Source organism: Sinohyriopsis cumingii, chromosome 15, assembly GCF_028554795.1.
Source record: "Sinohyriopsis cumingii isolate HCF-2022 chromosome 15, ASM2855479v2, whole genome shotgun sequence".
NCBI lineage: Eukaryota > Metazoa > Mollusca > Bivalvia > Unionida > Unionidae > Sinohyriopsis > Sinohyriopsis cumingii.
The window spans coordinates 100,841,034-100,857,062 of record NC_142975.1 but is presented as its reverse complement, the minus strand read 5'-3'; the positions used below and the strand labels follow the sequence as shown (position 1 = coordinate 100,857,062).

Sequence of the window (16,029 nt, the reverse complement as noted above, 5' to 3'; positions counted from 1 at the left end):
CACTCCCCAAACTGTTCTTGAACACCTAAATAAATATTCATGAACAGTTCATACAAGTTCCCAAATTGGGTCATCGTTATTCATGAATACGTGCATCAATTTATTCATGAACAATGATGAACAAAGTTTCTCATGAATAAATCATAACTTTACAGTTCCTATTAAAAAAAAATGATTATCTCACAAATTCACAAATACCTATAATAATATTTCATCCTGAGTTATAAAATAACATTGGATGTGGGGGTTTCAAAATCGTAAAAGAATGCAACATATTATCTTAGAAATGGTATTTGATTTCAGAAAATTTCTAATATGCAACAAAAAATATGTAAATTGCCAAGCAATATTCTTTTCTTTTACTCTAAGCAACACTTTTTGTATGTTCTTTAACTGTTCTTTGAAATTGTTTTAAGATATTGGTGCAATTGTGTTCAATCAATTGTTGAAACATTTTTAAGTTTCATCTTCAAGCGGCTGTCTTTGGAAATCCTCTTGACTTTCCCCATCTTTTTCCCAGAGATTGACCTGTCAGATAACTCTTTTTAGAAGACATTCAGGGCCAATAATGTAATAAGGTGGCACCCATTGTCACTACTGAATGTCTCCATCTAAAACTTTAGCTGTTGGATCGTTAACATTACTGCAGCAGTTATTATTTTATATCTCTTTCATCTTAGCCATAGGACCCTCCAGTTTTACAATTTTCTGCCTTGACATACAAATTTCATCCTCTACTAATTTTACTGTTCTGTTGTCTGATCTGACAGAAAGATAAGGTTAGTTAATTACAAATTACCTCTGATCAACATTGTCTTCAGCTTTTAGCACATTATTATTGTACCCCACTTTATTTACTGCAACAATTATGATCCTACTCAAAATTATTTAGTCCCTTACATTTAATACAAACTTTACTGAGCATTTATATTATTTGGAGCATTTTGGCGCTAGTTGTATTTTAACTGAAGCTGGCTAGTCATTGGTATAGTCACAGGAGTCTGACGTTTTAATCAAGAAAATATGACAAATATTTGACAACGTCATTGCACTAAATAACTTTATCTACATATATATTTTTTGTAAAGATGTAGTTATTTTGTGCTTTCAATTTTTTTTGCCGTTTTCTATTAAAAAAGGTTAGGCTTGTGTGGTATAGGTCGTAATGTCACTAATGCATCCTCTCGAACAACGCATATCACTGCTTCCGGTTTCACCACGTCATGAAACAGAAAACGATACCGAACATATAAATTCCTATTGTAGATGCAGTACCGCATCTTGAATCGAGACCGAAAAAGGGGGAGTGTGATAATGTTTAGTGATTTTCAGAAATTCGAAGAGCAAGTTTAAATTTGGTCTGAAAAAATCATGTGTCATCAGTTTGATTAAAACTAATATGATGACATAAAAACCAATAAAATATCCATATAACGTCTATTGAAATAGTCATTAATGCATCCCCAAAAAGAATCTCACAGTAATGTTGATGATCCTGGCTGGGTATGCCTTTCTGCCTAAATTTGTTCTCACCCAATCATTTTCTTCATATTCTTCATTATTGCTTCTCTGCAGTTCTATTTACTTAAAATAAATGATATTTAAAATATTCACATCTGTCCATTTCACCGGAGTCCACGTTTTTCGGGTATGTGGAGAATTCGCCCTTTGGAGAACTTGCCCTGGGAGAACTCACCCCATAGAGAACTCGCCCTAGGAGAATTCGCCCCAACTTATATGGAGAAGCCGCCTCAGAGTGGTTGGAAAAGTCTCCCCAGTTGGTTGGAGAAGTCACTCCAAAACTTGACATCTAGATAACGTTTTTATAACAGAATTAAATCATCTTATACGTGATTCATATTTAGATTTATCTATATACGCGAACACAAAAGAGATATTAACTGGTAATAATAAAAAGCAGCATCATGGTAATATTTCTAAGGACGCAATTAAGTCTTTATATAATCATATGAATGGCGACAGTATAGAGATTAAAAAGGATGACAAGTCAAACACTATTATTATCATGAATCAAGATGATTATGTTAAAGATGTTGAACGTCAATTAAATGATGAAACATACTACAAACATTATCGAATACCCATCAATAGAAATTAAATAAAAGATGTCGACATGCATGAATGAGATCGCTATAAATAATACTTCCGTATATGAGGAATTTGATACTTTCCCTCTTAACATATGTACATCTCAATTCTACATATTACTCAAAACTCATAACATTTCTGACTATAATTTACCATTAAATTTTCCAAGACGACCCATTATATCATGTTGTAATTCATATACTGAAAACCGATCCAAATTTATTGATAGTTTTACAAACTTTAATGAAAACACTTCCTTCTTACATTAAAGATACAATTACTTTCATTAAAAAGTTGAAGTCTATTCCACAGCTAGCTGATAATTTCAATCCTGGTATCATTAGGTGTAACATCACTATATACCAACATTCCGCATGCAGATGGTACTGAAGTGAGTAAATATTTTCGTTATAACAATCTTAATACGAGCACACTATCTAGTGAAGATATTTATAAAATAATAAAACTTATCTTGGAAAATAATTATTTTCAATTTAATAATACGAATTACATACAAATAATGGGTACGTCAATGGGTATTAATATGACTCCGTCATATTATTCCCTTCATGGGTAAAATAGAAAAGGATTTTCTTCAAAGCAAAAAGTTTAATCCATCTCGTTGGTTCAGACTTTTAGATAACATATGTATGACCTGCAAGCATTCTAATAAAAAACTGAAAAAAATGTATTGATCGCCTAATTTTTCCCTCCGCTGATTAAATTTACTTATACTGCATCTAGTGCACGTTTCATTTTTAGATGTAAATGTACAAAAAAATATTGATAACACTATCTCTACAAATGTTCATCTCAAGGAAACTAGTATCCACCAATATGTGGAATATTGCTCATGTCATCCCATGTCATGTAAAAACTGTATACCATATAGCCGGTCCAAAAGATACCGACGCATTATTTCAGATGAATGTCAATTACAAAAATCGTTGAATAAATTACAAACATATTTACAAAATATAAATTATCCTACACATATAATTGATTCTGCGCTGAAGAAAGCCCGTAATCTTACTCAACATGATGCTTTAGACACAGCATATTGTAAAATAGAGATAGAGATGTAATTCCTTTCGCAATACAATCTGTTCCTTCGTCATCTGATATAGGTCGTATAATTAATAAATAGTATAGTCTCCGAAATTTATCCAATAAAACCAGCGTAAAATCACTTTACAAAAATAAACCAATTCTCTTATATAGAAGACCGAAGAAATTGCAACATTTTTTAATTAGAACTAAACAGACAGAAAAGAAAAAAAAATATTTTCGTCATCTAAATGTAGCAAAATAAGTTATTCAGTTGAAGAAAAACAACAATAAACAAAGCCTTATCAACCATGTGGCGATATTTCAGAATTACTATATATGATCTTTGGGGCGACTTCTCCAGGCGAAGTGGGGCGACTTCTCCGACCACCATGGGCGACTTCTGACACCTGGGATGAGTTCTCCCAGGGCGAGTTCTCCATGGGGCGAGTTCTCCGCTATTCCATTTTTTGTTCGTGTTATTTACTTGTTGTAGAACCGTTTGCGTGATATTTTGTTTGTAGGGAAAAGGAGGCTCAGTTACTGAAATCTCGCATATTTACCAATAATATCACGTCATCTTTCATAGTCATCCTGTCAGGGCAAACGTTGTTTACATATTCCAGTTTTTTACGGCAAATTGGCAACCGGTGATTGTTCTAAGTAAACAGATTATGCAGTTTATTCATGTTGGCCAGAAAATATTTTCCTATATTAATCCAGAACTACTCAGGTTAAGTACTCAAGTAATGAATAAAAGAGCTTAACGAACAACAGTATCATATCATTTTTTAAAAACGTTTCGCCTTTATTTATATTGTGAGAAGTTTGCATAATGAATTTTCATGAATATGTTATGAATAAATTGATAAGGAAATGTCATATTTTTTCAGAAATGTCTTAATGGTGCATCAGAGAACTTGAATTGTTCATAAACAATGTTCATGATATTTCAGGAACTTTAAAGATATAATAGTTCATAAAAGTTCATCAGTGTGTTCATGAACTTCATGTATGATGCATCAAAATTAATGAAGTGTTCTTGAACTTAGTTGTGAAACTTTAATGAATAATTGTTCATGAACTTATATGATTAACGGATCTTGAAAATTTGAAGAAAAGTCATGCACATTTATGAACAGTTCATGAGTGTTCATGAAGACTTGAATTTGTTCTTGCAGGGATTTTAACTGCCCATCGCATGCCACACAAAACCTCTTGATGTGCCACCTTGCGTGAGACATGCTGTAGGTTGCCAACCACTGGAATGCACATGCTTAGATTTGCAGTAATATTTAGGACTTCCCATGTGACCTCTGCATCTGTGTAATCCAGGAAGTGTCCAAGTGATACATTATGAAAGCATGTATCCATGGGTGTAAAATCAAAGGTCTTCAAGAATAATTTTACCTGAATGGCATTTTAGATTTATTAGAAATAATTAACTAGCACTCCTTGTAAATTATGTAATGAAGGTATTTATAAGGAAATAAATTGAAACCTTACACACGTCAGATTTTGTGAATATTAATTTCAAAAATGGGCTTAATCTTAATATTTAAACAGTCAGTTTCAAATTGCAAGTATCTAGTGCATGCCTTCCAATTTCCACTTGTAAAAAATGGCACAATATGTGGTTATGCCATAAAACCCTTCTGTGTCTTCAGGATTATAAATATATTGCATTGGTTGAGTTCTCAAACTGCTGAGAAAGTTGAGCAAAGTAGTGTTGGTTTTTAGAGCGATATTGATATCAATGAAGTCTCTTGTCATTATATGACTTTTGTAACCAGGTATGTATATCTTTTCAGAACACCAGCCTACTGGTCCACAACAAAGCATTATTATTGGAGGTGCAGTTGGTGGTGGTGTAGCTGCTTTAGCCGTAATAATTGTTTTGATACTGTTCTTAAGAATACGAACTTCATTATCAGGTAGGAATTATTCTCCTGTTATAAAATTAAATATAATAATATATAATATATTGATTGTGATACTGATAATAATCATATTCTTTATTGTAAGGTGACTGCTAATTTTTCTAATAATCACCCTTATTTGCATTTATTCTACAACTATGAAAGCACAATTTACATAATTATTGAAACTATAAATCCATGATGAGGTCACATAAAAGACATGCAACTGACGTGAAGTACTTAGTGCTTCTTTACTCGTATACATTAATATGGATCAAACATGGGCCATTTCTAAGATGCAGGTATACCCAATCTGTCAGGGCATGCCATAACCCGCTGGTAGAAAAGACGTGTCTGACCAGAATAGTTGAATAACTTGGTATGATATATGAATAAACCTGATACCACATTGGCTTAAATCTTTAATTCTTCCATCACTGGTTAAGGATAATGTTTCAATATTTGTTCACTTTGTGACTCTTGGTGATGTAATTCGTTTTAAAGATAACTCTTGTCCTCCAACATGTGCTTGATATTCTGATCTGTTCTTTTTTCGTCAACGTCATCATTAATTCTTGTGAAAATAACAACTGAAGACACTTACTTAGTATGCACCTGATGATTGTGTGCCCAATCATATAAAGGTTTGGTGAAAAGACAGATACCGGTTCACCAATATTGGTCTTTTATGTCATATAAGGACATTTGTATTCCCATACCCCAAACTAAACTCTTTAAAAATAGTTTGGCTTTTCCTGGTTATTTCATTTTGAACTGTCCAGATGAAGATACAAAAGATCCATCATGCGTTCATAACGGATGCAGTCCATATATCTCAATTTTTATAATTAAACATAAAGTGAAAGCAACATTTTCTACTTAACACTTAATCAAGTAGTACAAATACGTGTACTTCGTTTATGTAAAAGTGTAGACCTTTTGATTCAACCTTGATCAGTAATATGATGGTTAGTAGTTTATTCTCAGTTCCGTACAAAATGTTAGATGAGCACCAACACCCTACAGTGTTTATTACAAAACATTGCAGCATGTCGAACACCACCCTACAGTCATTATAACTATGTAATGCATGCATGGTGACGCACTTGGCATCATTGCAAATACTACTATTACTTAACCCATTCAAGATCTATCAAAATAAACAAATTGTCATTTGTCAAAGTTCGGGCATCAAATGGACCGAGAAAAGCAAATCTGACTCACATTTAATCAATGTAGGCACCTGCTTGATTTTTTTTCATTTGATTAGAATAATATATAATTAAGAATCATTGACAGTTGACTTGTTTTTAAATGCTTTGTATTATGTATTTATAAATCACATTATGTATGGGTTTATATATAGATATGTAGTAAGTGGATGTATATACCTCAGCTTAAACCTCAGGCCACATTTCATTTTGCTATGGACACCTCGTTACCAGGAAGTTTCATGTGTAATGGGGGCTGACATCAAATATAAACTTATCAGGTATCATTTTGACATACATTGACTGAGAAAGGTGTGATGGAGGCTGGCTTCCTCTATCACACCATTGACATCCATCCCCCTGCTAGGTTGTATACGTACCTTGTTAACACGCACCCTTGCTTATAGTGTGATCAATGTTTTTGGAACCTGTTGTGTGTGAGTTATCGAGGGAGCAGTGTACGATAATCATGTCATTTTTCATACACATTAATTTCTTATGCAAATGTATCTATGAATTTATCATTATTTATTGTACCACACTTTGTGCACATTTCTTTTCATTGTTCATTGTTTTGAAAATCATTGTCATACAGCTGCTGGTATAAAAACAGACAGATTCTCTTGTTGGAAGAATAATATTTAGATACAAATGTTTTAAGAAAAGGCACACAAGGTAGTTGTGTACTAAAGAAAATTTGTACACCACATCAGTTATTATTTTTTTGACTTTATATCTATATTTGTTTTAAGCATTTCTTTTCGAAAGCAAGAACTATTTTTGCAGAAAGATTGTTTCCATTTTCAATCCAAATCATCAATTAAGTGCATCATCATTTTTAAGGGTGTGAATTTATTCAGATTTTGTATACTGGTATGATCTCTATGAGCTTGAGAGCTGTTTACTTTGTTGTGGCACCAGCTGACAACTGTTCTGCGAAATGTATTTGCCAATTAGAACTTTGGTCAAATTTGTGTGTGATTTACTGTCTACATTGAACGTACCAAAGACTTTTAAAATGGTACTAACAGCTGCCTTGCTAGGCGTTCATCATTAAGAGGTTAGTGTTTCGAGTGGTCTGCTGGTATCAGGATATAGCGACAGGGTGGGACACCATGCTACATGTCTGCGGCATGATGTCCCGGTGCTAAACATCACTATAAACTGCCACACTGCAGGTATCATAGTGATATGACTGAACAATTGTTAAAGCTACGTTAAAAATCTAAATCACACAAACACACATTATCTAATGACATGATTGGGTGTCATGACTTGGTTGGAGTCAGCAATACATAAGTCACGGAATTTCATGAAGAAATAAGATGTCACTGCAGGTCACCATCACCATCATGCCTACCTTTAACACAACAACACAAACAATGGTAGTAAAAGTTGAATTCAGCGGGTCAAGTTTTGATATACACAACCAAAATCCAATTGGATTTATCAGCTGTCAGAACGACCGCCACCACAAAGATAGATGCCGTAAACCACCGTGTGTTGACGAGGCAACAACTCTTCACATCAGGGATCTGATTGTAAAACCACACGTCACTTTATACATTGTAGAAATGACCATCACGCTTGCACAAAGGATTGCAAAACCTGGAACCAGAAGGAAATTAAAAGAGTGAAATGCACTTCAAATATCCCCATTCCAGAGACCACAAATGATGGAATAATCTAGAACCTCCCGACATAGTCCAACCTTCTCAGCTATGGTAAAGTGATGACAAAAGGAAGATGAAACAGGAGTAAAGTCCTCCTTATGTAGCAACACATTTCACTATTCCTCTTTTAAAACCTCAGAAAAAAAACACAAAGGCAATATTAAGTAGTGCCCCAACACTTAAAGCACCAAAAACGAAAAAAGAATCTAAATCCTAAAATGAAGCACAATAGGGTCTGTTTACCCTTACAGATGCATAAAAGGTTTGATGACTTTGGGGACATGGATACTGTCCTAAAGGTGACTCCAGGCAAACAAACGTAATTGTAACCCCACACTTACTTCTGTTAAGAAGCATACAGAAGTAGTTGTTGTTGGGATGAATGTCATTGTTCAGACCATGATAAGCTATGCATAGCAGCCAATATAACTATTGGAAGAACAATTCAGGAGTGCCCTGGTAAGAACCACTGGACCATGGGAAGCTTCTGGCAAACTTTGTCATATACCCACTTCAGCGAACCCCAAGACTGGAACCGATGTGGACAGGTGAGACAGTAGTGATGGGTAAAGACATGCACTTTAAATCACTATGCAAACTGGAGTCTCGGGCACATTGAAGAGTCCCTTTCTTAAGGTCTAACGTAAATAGTACACCATCTCTATTATTAATTCATAATGAAGAACTCCACTGAAAATGTAATTACTGTGGATTTACAGCCAACTACAAAGATATCAATCTGTTTTTTTTATTTTTTTAATTGTTTTTTATATAAAAAAACACAATCCTACAGTGCCATGGCTGCAGAAAAGTCATTTAAAAGGTACTGACATTATTACAATTAAAATTACTTCTTTTTAATCGCCTACTTTGAAAATGTTGACAGGGCTTATGAAGGAGGTTCAACATAATGCCATTGTTTAAATCAAAACTTTACTAGGTATTGCACTAAGCACCACATTACATCAAGTGATTTCATTTAATTCCATTTATATACCCCAAACATGAACTTACGATCAAATTAATTAGACATCAATATTCAACAGCTAACTGCCTACTCCATTTGTTCTGCTCAGGTATTTCAGTGCGCATAACAGTTTGTATGGGAATCAAAGTGCATACATAACTGAGATAAAAAGGAAGAGTTCATTTCAAGACACGATTTGTGTCTATATAACACCAGCCACCAATGTATGTTACATCTGGAACTTGTACGTATTCATGACTAGGTTTGATAACTTGTTCTCCTTCAATCTCTACATTTGGATTATGATTGGAAGGTTACTGATAACCTTCACAGCATTGACCATTTCCAAATCTCTTTAAAGAAAATCAACTCTACCATCAATGAGCCCATTTTACACTCGAAATTAAAGAAATCTTGACTCGGCCAGATTTGCAACAATTTTCAAAACTAGACATAACAGAAATTCCTTTCTAAACGTAAAAAATCCCGTTGAATAATTTACAGCAATTGTATGCCAGACTGCATAAGAAAGCATTCACAAGTCCTCACCGCACTAGAACCAAGCTATCATGGCTCACTGAAGACTGCAAAGAACCAATTAGACAAGTTGAGAAAAATTAGTAAAATTTAACAATTGTCTGACACCCCAAAATTGTAACAGGTACCACATATTAAGGGTAAAGCTCCACATAAAGAATATAAGAACATCATAGAAGAGCTACATTTCTAATTTAAACTACTGTCAATCTATAACAAAATGTATCAGACACAATCTACAAAACAAATGGTTAGGGAATTATCAGCTTTTTCCAACGTCTAAAATTAAACCATATAAACTTCAACTAGAAAGATGACATAATAAACGTACTGGATGATAGTAGATCTTTAAAAGCTGGAAAGTCAAAAAGAGAACTTACATATAATAATCATATCACAAAATGCATGAAGTTCTAATGAAACATTTACACTTTTCAATAAATCATATATTGGAAACTTTTAATGATTTATGGACCACTGGTAATGTACCAAAGCTTGGAAAGAGGTCGTAGTAATACCTGTTCCCATACCGAGATAGCGCAAATCATATGTACAACCTTCCCATTGATATGACGAGCTATGAATGACTGACCAATGCCAGGCTCATTTGGTTTCGGAGACCAACAACTCAATATCTCCTTTCCAAGTAGCTTCTAACATGACCAAAACAACTATGATTAGATGATGCTTTTATCATGAAATAACACTTAGTACAAGTTTACTTCGAACGGGAAAAGAAATCTGATACAAAATGGAAATACAGAATAATGGATGTCTACCCACTTTTAGGTCCAACGTTCTTTCCTCTCTGATGGGTATGAGCAAGAGATGGGTTTCGGTTTGGACAGTACTTTTTCTGCTACTTCATTACACCAAAATTAATAACATTACACAGTGTTCGGCTCCTGGTATGGAATACTCCCTATATGTTGATGATTTCCTAACATGTTATTGTTTGAAGCACATGCATATAATTGAAATACAATTACGACAAAGTATAAATAAAATTTAAAATTGTGTCACAATCAATGGATTTCAATTTTCAAAATCAAACCCAGTCTTCACGCAATTCTGTCAGTTACAAAAACAAGACGATGATCCTAAACTCACAATAGACATAACACCTATACTGATTGCTGATGTATTTCAGGTATTTGTTTGGGTCAGAAAATTAACCTTCATTTGTCATGTTAAGAAACTAAAATCTATTTGCTTTAAAAAGCTTGATTTACTCAAAAGACTGGGGTAAAGTTATAAAAGCTGTTCTTAACTAATATAGAATCTTTATAAGATCCTAGCTGGACTACAGTTGTGTTGTTTATGACTAAGCCAGAAAGTCATTTGTAAGGATGACTAACTTAATTCAAGATCAAGCAATATGACTCATTCTGAAAATATTTAGGACAGCTCCATGTGAGAGCCGTTTGGCGGAAGCGAATGCCCACCTCTATCATGTCTTAAGGGAACATTATCAAGTTTAGAATATGTCCTAAATTAAAGATCCAACCTTTTGAACCTTGTTTTACATATGTTTTCCAACTCAAATACAATACAGTTTAGCAAAACAAAACTCATCCAAAACCTTTGGCATTAGATCATATTCCAATCTTGATAATATAAAAATTGATCTTTGAAGTTTCTGTAACATCTAAAATAACCCATAGTAGTTTTCACTATGCAAAAAGGAAAGCATAAGTGACAAATTCTTCCATTTTTTAATACTCTTATGGCAATATTTTTTTACGAATTTAAGAACTACACAACAATTTATTCTGATGGCTAAAGGGATTGTGAAAAGGCTCTTACAGCCTTTATTTGTAGAAATTACACTATACAAATTAGGTTGCATCATGGAGCATCAATATTTTCAGCTAAAGGCATGGTAATAAACCTTGTCATGAAGTATAGTGGAAACAAGTAGATTTTAAACTCAATCATCTTCTCTGATTCGATATAAGCACTATTGTCATTAGACAATACAAAGTTGGAAAACCCATTATTGACTAGCATTCACGTAATCATACCAAGCTGTTTACCTCTCACAAAATATTGCACTGTTGGTTACCCAGGCATGTCAGTATTAAGGCTAATGAAATGACAGATCAAACTACCAAAAATAGCCCCATCTCTACAACATATGATTGTATAATACCATACACTGATTTTAAACCTGGTATAACAATCTGTATTAATGAAGTGGCAGGTATCAGGGAATGACAATGCTGTGTGTGTTTGTGTGATTTGGCTTTTTATTGTAGCTTTAACAATTTTTCAGTCATATTATTACAAAGTCTGCGGTATGCCACTTTATAGTAACGTCTAGCAGTGGCGCATCATACCGCAAACATGTATTATGATGTCCCACCTAGTCACATTAACCTGACACCAGGTCAGCCAGTCCTAGCACTATCCTGTTAATGATGAGCGCCAATACCATTTTTAAAGTCTTTGGTATGTTTTGGCCGGGGCTCAAACCTGCGACCTCCCACACACAAAGCGGATGCTCAAACTACTTTGGCCACCGTTGCACTTAGATAAATTTTGCTACAAGTGAGTGAAAGAGGTTACTTGTATATCAGAAAGTCTTAATATTTTGGATATTTTCATCCTGTGCTCCTCACTCACATTCCACAGGCAAACAACCTGACTTTGGTTGTTTTTTTTATAGATCTTATCGTTTTGGTGTGCCAGGTTGCTTAGGTCTACTATTTTTAACAACAAATGCAAATAGTGTAAAAAGTAGTCTGATGCATCATGATTGACCATGAAGAGAATATAATGAATCCATGCCAAATGGTCCATCGTCAGAGTATTACCGCCACTTGTTTTGTTTTTGGGGGTTGTTGTTGTTTTGTTTTTTTAGTTGAATTTTATCTTGATTTTCCATTACGTTTTTGTTGTAAATTCATAAATCGTGCTCAACACCCACAAGATAGTCCAACAGTAGATTACTAATCAAGTGCCAGGGATAGATAGCTGGTATATATACATCCCGATTGATGCATTAACTTGCTGCCTATTGATATGCCTTCTGAAAAAATAAAGTCAGAAAACAAGCTAAAATACTTCCTAGGGCTAAGCGTGACATGCTGATTTGGCAAGACCAAACCCATCTCACCCATCTGTCTAGCAAGTATATAGGCTAGTGTACTATGTTGCATTGAGGATCCTCTCATGGGTCTCCTGTTTACTCAACTACCAGGAACCTTAACTGCATTGACATGGGTCAGAGCCCATGCACAAAACTTGCCTTCATTCAGTCGCCTCTTAAGCATGCAGCAAAGATTGCTTCAGGCCAACTCTACAAAATTGGACTAAAGCTGGTTGGTACTAATCCAATACAATGAGTCACTACTGACGCTGATTCAATGTTCTTATTGATGTTGTTTTTTCACCACAAGACTTCTAATGATGCCTACATGATACTAGGTAAAAATGATGCTAATATAAGATCTGAGATCCATTATGTGCTCCACAGCAACTAATTTGATGATCTTGGTATCCATGGAGAATACTAGACATGGATTCGACACTTAGGAGTTAAAATAAATAAATGGTCTTCAATGTTGGGGACTTCTTTTTACCCAGCAGATCTTCAATATCATTGAGGGAGTCTTATTGATGCATTGTAATTATTGTTGTAGGTTGAACACCATTTCCAGAACATATTGTTATACATGGTAAACAGTATAAGTGTTGGAGACATAACCACGGGAAAACCCCTGGTAAGAACCATTGACCCATGGGAAGCTACTGGCAACCTTTTGTCGTATACCCAATTTGCTTGTTATAAGGACTCAACATCCACATCAGCAGAGGAGAGATGTCTGTTATTGGTAAAGGCAAGAGTTTTGATTACTCAGTCACACAGGGTCCCATAAGTCTTGTTCTAAAATGCATAATGGTATGTTTTCATTTTTTTCAGAAAACAACATGGGCAGAGAACACACTCAAAGGTATTTAAAAGCACAATGCATTGTTTTCTCCATATTTTAAATCTATTATTGTTTAAAAGAAAATCTGGGTTTTGTCTTCGAATTAACATATTCGTATCATGTCATTGACATCACTATTGTATGTCATTTTTTTTTCCTATGGAAAGAAAATTGCATCAGTAAGTTTGTCAAAACATTTCCGATTTGTCACTAAATGATCTTTCCAGGTATCATTGTAAATGATATCATCCATGTAAGAATCACAATTATCAGTACCAGATGTGATCATATTCAAACGAAATGAAATCACTTTATATTCATAAAATCCATCTTGAAACACGAATGCCAACTTTCCTTTGCCCTTTTCGTCAGTGGAATTTGCCAAAATCCTCTCAGAATTTCAAAGCTGGTGACACACTTTGCATTAATGATTTTATCAATGCATTCATTGATTCTTGGAAATGGAAATGAGCGTGCTTAGTTATAATGCTCACCTTTCTATAGTCAGTGCACATTCAAAATGTATTTTCTGGTTTCTGAACAAGTATCCATGGTGAACTCCAGTCACTTTTACTCAGTTCTCAGAATCAGTCTCTAGCAAATACTGAATTTCTTTTTTCAAACATTCCTGTTTGAGAGTTTTCAATGTCATGGTATATTGTATTTGTTCTTGTATGAAAATCTGGGAATAAGTGCTCATATCCAAGAAATAACAGTTTTAGATCGTTATTTTTTGTTGCTGCAAATGTGAAAATTTCCGATCTGGATTATACATACTTTCTGAATTCCGACGACTTGTTACTCCAAAGTTAATACAGTCGGATTAAATTCCATGACTTAAACCCTCACTGTGTGGAACAGGTACAACTAAAGTAATTGCCAGATTAACCTGGCTATCTCTATCAGCATACTCCCTTAACATATGTATGTGGCAAAAGTTTTTTGTTTCGCCTTCCAGGAGTATTGGCGATTTAATTTAACTCATTTCCTCTTTTTTTCAACTGTGATAGGACCATACTACTTAGCCTGAAGAGGATTGTGTGGTACATGCAGTAGAGCCAGAACTATATCACCAGACTGAAGATTCCATTCCTTTCGGTTTTTATCATACCGTAATTTCATTTTTAACTGAATTTAGTGCAGATTCGCTCTTGCAACCTCAAAAAACTTTGACAACTTATACTTAAAATTGGCAACATAATCGAGAAGATTAATTTCAGTATCTTCATTTGAAAGAAGTTTCTCTTTCAACAACTGCAATAGTCCACACATATTGTGTCCAGAAACGGTTTAAAGGAACTGAATCAAACTATTCTTGAACTGATTCACTAACAGCAAACAATAGTACACGAATGCCTTCATTCAAAACTTTATCCGTATCAAAACAATATGATCATATCATATTTTTCGAAGTATGATGAAATCTTTCTAAAGCCCCTTATTTCTCAGTGTGATAGACAAAAAGATTTGAATTGTTGGATGCCTAATTCGTGCATAACTTGATGGAATATTCCAGGCATAACATTTGACCCTCGATCAGATTGAACAGATTTGGGAGGGACAAAATTAGTATTAAAAAAAAACTTTATCAAAGCTTTTACTATTGTTAGTTTAAATATTCCTCAAAAAAAATGCCTCTGGGAATCTTGCAGATACACATATTATCGTCAGCAAGTATTGGTTACCTGACTTGGTCTTATGTAAGGGACCGACACAATCTACCATAATTCTGCTAAATAGTTCGTCAAAGGCAGGAATAGGTTGAAACAAAGCCTTATAGATCTTCTGATTGGGTTTTCCTACCATGCGACCAGTATGACAAGATCTACAGTATTTACAAACATCGCTTTTCATTTTAGGCCAATATAAGTGGTTCAAGATTTTGTAGTTTCATGGGCCAGATTAAGAATTTCCTGTCTGTACAATTTTAGAACTACTATATGATAGTTCATTGAGCTTTCGTCACCAGCAGGTACCTCAGGTGGTCTCCATTTTGTCATGGAGACCCCATTTATAACGAGATAATAGGTACTTATGTGGATTCAGTTTCACTAATGGCTATTTAAAGCAAACAGGATACCTTATGATCTTTTCCATGTTTGACGACAAGTGATTGCTGTTTGTCACCCTGATTAGAATAAAGATAATGAGTAGTTAAAAGATGATCACTGTGATCAATACCTTCTGATTGATCCAAACAAGGGGTAAAAGTGACCTCATCAAAAACCTGACGAATATATGTGTCAGCTAAAGGAAAACATTCCTGATCAACATCATACTCAATAGGTTTCTTTGTCATAGCTCTAGTAACTGCATAAACGGTATAAACCAGGGATTTCGTTTTCATTAGGATCGACTTTCTGATCTTAATAATGTTTGTCAGCTACAAGTGGATTAACCACAACCTTATCTCCAGCTAAGTCATTGTCTGGTAATACATGCGTACCCTCAACAGGTAAAGAATACACTGTTCTATCACATGTCCTGAGACTATGTTTGATGACACATTTACACAATGGAGAGGAACATTAACAAAGCCACTCTCTAATCCCTGAATAAGAATAGTCTCATTGGAAGAAGACTTCTCAGAAAAAACAAAGTACCTGATAATAAAAGACTATGTTAAGCTCC

The 16,029-nt window shown here is 34.4% G+C and overlaps 1 protein-coding gene across 1 annotated transcript in view; it reads left to right on the top strand.

Annotated features, from left to right (window-relative positions):
- Window positions 1–16,029, top strand: part of LOC149782388 (nephrin-like) — a 95,312-nt gene that overhangs the window by 65,235 nt on the left and 14,048 nt on the right. The window contains exons 16-17 of the mRNA XM_089933777.1: window positions 4,968–5,090; window positions 13,389–13,419. Of these exons, the coding sequence (XP_089789903.1) occupies window positions 4,968–5,090; window positions 13,389–13,419 (154 nt within the window). The remainder of the gene's footprint in view (window positions 1–4,967; window positions 5,091–13,388; window positions 13,420–16,029) is intronic.